This window comes from Pteropus vampyrus, unplaced genomic scaffold (genome assembly GCF_000151845.1).
Source record: "Pteropus vampyrus isolate Shadow unplaced genomic scaffold, Pvam_2.0 Scaffold195, whole genome shotgun sequence".
Classification (NCBI taxonomy): Eukaryota; Metazoa; Chordata; class Mammalia; order Chiroptera; family Pteropodidae; genus Pteropus; species Pteropus vampyrus.
The window spans coordinates 3,538,496-3,543,948 of record NW_011888976.1 but is presented as its reverse complement, the minus strand read 5'-3'; the positions used below and the strand labels follow the sequence as shown (position 1 = coordinate 3,543,948).

Sequence of the window (5,453 nt, the reverse complement as noted above, 5' to 3'; positions counted from 1 at the left end):
TTTCACAGTGACGGACCTGCTTCGGCACTGGTTCGGCTTTCAGGGGGAAACTGAGTTGTTGGAGTGAAGGCTGAGTGGAGACTCACTCTGTATAGAAATGCTGGTGGTATCCTCTGTTGAACCCTCCCCACTCCCAGTGTGCAGACTCAGTGCCACCATAGTGGTGACGTCATCAAACTGGAAAACACGTCACTCTGCCTAGATGATTCCCTGAAACTCCCCCAACTCGCGGCCCCACCCAAGCAACAATCAGGTGTGTCCTTGCTTAGTCAGGTGCCCCTTGCTGAGTAGCACCTAGACTCACACTGGAGGCAGCTGGCCTCGGTTTCTGGTGTGGACTTTTGAGGCAACTATAAGCACAGCACCTGGGGATTGCTTGCTGAATCTTAACAGGTGGCTTTGGAGGTTCACAGGCTGGGGCTAAACTTGGCCCGCAGCTAAACCCCTCTCAGGATTGTGCCACTTGACGCCAACCACACAAAGCCACACTAATAAGACATAGGAGACTTAAGAGCTTTGTTTAGTACATAGAAACAGACACAGAAAGGCAGCCAAAATGGGAAGACAAAGAAGCAGAAACCATGTGTAAAAACAGAACAGAGATCCAGAAATAATGAAGTCAAGCAATCTAACAGATTCGAAGTTCAAAACTCTAGTTATTAAAGATCTTTGATGAACTTATGGGAAGTGTAGATGAGTTTAGTGAGAACTTTAACAAAGAGATAAAAAACATAAAAATGGAAATGGAAATTATAAAAGGGAACCAGTCAGAAATGAAGAACACAGAGATGAGAAGTATATTAAATGGAATAAATAGAGTGAATAAAGAAGAGAATAAATGACCTATATAGAGGATGGGAAAGCCAAGAACACTGAATCGGAATGTCAAGAAAAAAAAAGCCAAGACTATAATAATAATTTAAGGAGACTATGAGACACTATTAAAGGTAAAAATATCTTTGTCATAGGGGTACTGGAAAAAAACAAGATATTGAAAAGCTATTTGAAGAAATAATGATAGAAAACTTCCCTAACCTGGTGAAAGAAACAGACATGAAACAACAGGGAGCTCAAAGAGTCCCAAACACCAGGAACCCAAAGGGACCCACACCAAGACATATCATAATTAAAATGCCAAAGGTTAAATACAAGGAAAGAATCTTAAAAGCAGCATGAGAAAAGTGGATAGTTACCTACAAGGGAGCACCCATAAAACTGGAAACTGATTTCTCAAAAGAAACTATATAGGACAGAAGGACTTGGCACAAAATATTTAATGAGATGAAAACCTAGGATCTACAACCAAGAATACTTTATCCAGCAAAGCTATCATTTAGAGTTGAAGGACAAATAAAGAGCTTCCCAGACAAAAATAAGCTAAAGGAATTTATCAACACCAAGCCTGTATTACAGGAAATGTTGAGGGACTTCTTTGAGAAGAAAAAACATGTATCAAAAACAGGAATAAAGAATGGTAATAACTACATTCCTACCAACAAGTACCTCAAATGGAAAAGAATAAAGTGCTCCAACCAAAAGATAGAATGACTGAATGGATAAGAAAACAAGACCCCTACATATTGCTGCCTACAAGAGACTCACTTCAGATTAAAAAAACACACACAGACTAAAAGGAAGGGGATTGAAAAAGATATTGCCTTGATGGACCTAGAGGGTATTGTGCTGAATGAAGTTAGATAGAGAAAGACAGATATCACATGATTTCACATACATGTGGAATCTAAAGAACAAATTCAACAATAACAAAACAGAAGCAGAAATAAACTCATAGATACAGAGAATATTTTCAGGGATATTAGATGGGAGGAGGTTGGGGGGAACAAAATATGCAAAGGGATTAAGAGGTACAAATAGATAGTTGCAAAATAGACATGGAGGTGTAGAGTGTAGCATGGGGAAGATGGTTAATAATGCAATAAATATGTAAGGGGGAAGAGGGGTACTAGATTTAGTGGGGTGATCACTTTGCGAGTTATACGGATCTCTGATCATTATGCTATACAACTGAAACTGGTATATTATTATATGCCAACTGTAATTTTTAAAAAAACTCATTGAATTGTACAATATAAATACAAGTAACTAATTGTCTATTATATTTCAATAAAGACAGAGAAAAAAAACTCATCTGAGATCACACAGCAGAGGCAGAATACACAACCCTCAGGGTTCGTGCTCTTAGCTACTACACAATTAGCCTAACTCCTGGCATGTGGATGGTAACACTCTGTAACAACTAGAATTTTATGAAGATTTTGTGTGTATGTGCATACATATGAGTGAAAGTGTGCATGCATGTCACTCTGTTGAGAACTATAATGCTTTAGTCCATTTATTCCTTAGGATCCTGTGAGTTAGCATGAGTATCTCCTATTTATGTCAGTGACCAGTTCCTGAAAATCATGGTCTGCATTTTTTTAAAAAGCTGATTAAAAGTCTACTTCCTTTTGTTTTAAATAGGAAAAATTACAGAGCATTACATTTCAATCACGAACACCGAATTAATTTCCTCAAAATAATGAAAGCTCAGTGAAAAGCCTGCATTATAAAAAACAATTACATTAGAATATAATTGCTTAGAGCATGGCTTCCTGATCACCCAGTGGTTATCCGATTGTTACCAAACAGTTGTTTTGCATTCAGTAACCCTGTGATGAATGGCTCGCTTAGTGCCAGCAGCCTCCCAAATGGACATTCCACAAAGCATCTACTCATGGTTCTGATATCCAACCAATTGTATTTTGACAGGAGACTTTGTCCACACATTATTTTGTTAAAATCCTATTGAGTTATGCAGCTGTAAATGTAAATTGTATATATGGATCTAACATATATAATATATATATTTAAAAATATGTTTTTTTATTTTATATAAACATCAGCCCAAAACATTGTGCTGAGTTCAGGTATTGGAAACCTATAAGCACTCTGGGTATTAGAAAATGTTAAGGAGTACACCTCCAGCGAAGATATCTGTACTACTAGCATCTCCACTTTACAGATGAGAATACTGAGGATTAGCTAGAAGCAATGGAGCGGGAATTTGTACTCCAAATTTCTGTGACTTCAGGGCCTTCCCCCTTACCCATTATACCACTATGGTATAACATCTATCATAGTCATCATGGTAATGTCACAATGGCTTCATTAGAATGCTAGCATTGTTTTTGTTATTGTTATTTACAATTACTATTATTATCATTTACTGACACTCACTTAGCACTCATTATGTTTCAGATACTGTACCAAGAACTCGACATATATTGTTCTTTTTTTCCTTCTCACTTCTTCATCATGATAGAACTATATTATCCCCAACTTAGAAATTTAAAAAAGTTGAGACTTAGGTTTTGGAACTTGCTCACTGGACTTATCTTGTTTAAATAATTTAATCAACTACAGCCTTTACCAAGTGCCTACTATGTACTCTTTTACGTACCAGGGTTATTTAGTGCTGTATTACTGGACATGGAATTTCATAATAGTAGGATTACGCTCATGGCTGTGGTTCAAAGACATTACGTATTTTACTAGTCCATATTTCAATTTTGTTTCTGTAATAAAACCATGCAATTGTATCATGACCTTTGTCTCACCCTAAATAATATGGTGTAACATATTTTATACATTTATTTAGATATGCATATGTGTTTGTTGCTAAGTTCAAGAAAGTCTGAGGTCACAGACCTGGGGACTGATGTTGTCCCAGAAAGTAGAATTCTTATGATGCATAAATGATAGCTGATCAAGCCAACACAACTGCTTGAGGAATTATAGCTTATAGAGTTGCTTGGCAGATGAAATCACTCGACTAATTAGAAAATAATGCATTATGCTGTGCCTAGAAAAATCACAGAGCTGCAGAAGCGGAACTGCGCTCTGAGTTACTATGGGCTGCCAGTCACAATAAAGCCTGTGCTTCGCGTTCTTTATCTTTATTTTTTTTTTTTTCCTTATCCCTGCAGCCCAGAAATTGAAACAGACCCTGGAGCCTTGTGATACTGAATATCCCGCATTTGTCTCTGAACGCACGATCAAGGAAACCTCAGGGAACATTGCTTGTGAAGACTGCTCCAAGTAAGCCCCCCACCTTTCTGCTCAGTATAGAACTTTCCCAGATGGGCCAGTGAGACTGGCATGCACACAATTACATGAAGAGACGGAAGCATGGCTGCCCTCTTGTGTGAGGAAGTATTTCCATCAGCTTGGAAGAAACATCACTTGGCTTTGTTTGAGAGATCATTTAGAGTTTGGGAAACATTCAAAATGCATGAGAACGTAGCCTAGGATATAGGAGGATTTTTAGTCCTGTTCGTTGGTGGTTGGAAAAAGGCCTAATTGGTGTTTTCCCTAATTGACAGTTGGCAATTTCAGCTGTTTGTTCAAGGAAAGTTCTTAGGTGTCTTTACTGAAGGCACCAAATCTTCAGGATTCACTGAAATCTGATGTGTTGGAAATGATTCTTGGTGATTTAATACGAATTTCTCTGATTCCTAATGAAGGTGGGCCTTTTTTTTTTTTTTAACGATTCCTTTTCCATCATTTGGGATTCCTGACCTTTTTATTCCTGTTGGCAGTTCACTGTTGGGTTGTGGAGCTATTCTGACTAAATAATTACGTGTTCTTTCTATATTTTGGATATGATTTCTTGGTGTCATATGCTTCGTATATGTGTTTTTCTGTCTCTTCACATTTATGGATATCCGTAAATGCATGGAAATTTTCTTTTGCTTTTATTTTAATGTAGTCTAATTTCTTCTTTTCTTCTATGATTTTTGCTTTGTGTTCCTTGTTTAGAAATTAGTCTCTACCCTAATGTGATAATGATATTCTCATACATTTTTATTCTAAGTGCTTTAAAGGGTTGCCTTTCATATTTGGGACTTTAATCCCTATGGGATTTGTTTGTGTGTGTGGCATGAGGTAGAGTCTAGTTTGACCCTTTTCCATATAGTTGGCCTTTTAACCAGCACTATTTATTGAATAGTCTTTATTTTCCTATAGATTTATTATGATACCTGTGCTATGGGCTGAGTTCTCATCTGCATGCAGATCTGTTTCCAGGTTTTATGGTTTGTCAATACCTATGTCAACACCATGTCTCTTTAATTATTCTAGCTTGATAATATGATTGATATTTAGAAGAACAAATATTTCTTCCTTATTCTTCTTCTAAGTTTTCTTAGCTTTTCTTTCCTCTTTACTCTTTCATATAAATGTTGGAATTCACTTGTTAATTCCCATGATTTAGGCTAGGGTTTTCATTAAAATTCCTAGAAGTTATATATTAATTTGAAGGTAACTGCTATCTTTTATGATATTGGATCTTTTTTCTTATATACTATATCTTTATTTATATGTCTTTTTCTATGCCTTTCAATACAGCTTTATAATTTTATGTTAGATTTATACATAGACAGCTTATAGTTGTT

General features: G+C 36.5%; 1 protein-coding gene across 1 annotated transcript in view; it reads left to right on the top strand.

Annotated features, from left to right (window-relative positions):
- LOC105299866 (voltage-dependent calcium channel subunit alpha-2/delta-3) overlaps positions 1 to 5,453 on the top strand; it is a gene marked incomplete at its 5' end in the record, with an annotated part of 177,260 nt that overhangs the window by 126,471 nt on the left and 45,336 nt on the right. Inside the window, one exon of the mRNA XM_023537645.1 lies at positions 3,987 to 4,098. Coding sequence (XP_023393413.1) covers positions 3,987 to 4,098 — 112 coding nt within the window. The remainder of the gene's footprint in view (positions 1 to 3,986; positions 4,099 to 5,453) is intronic.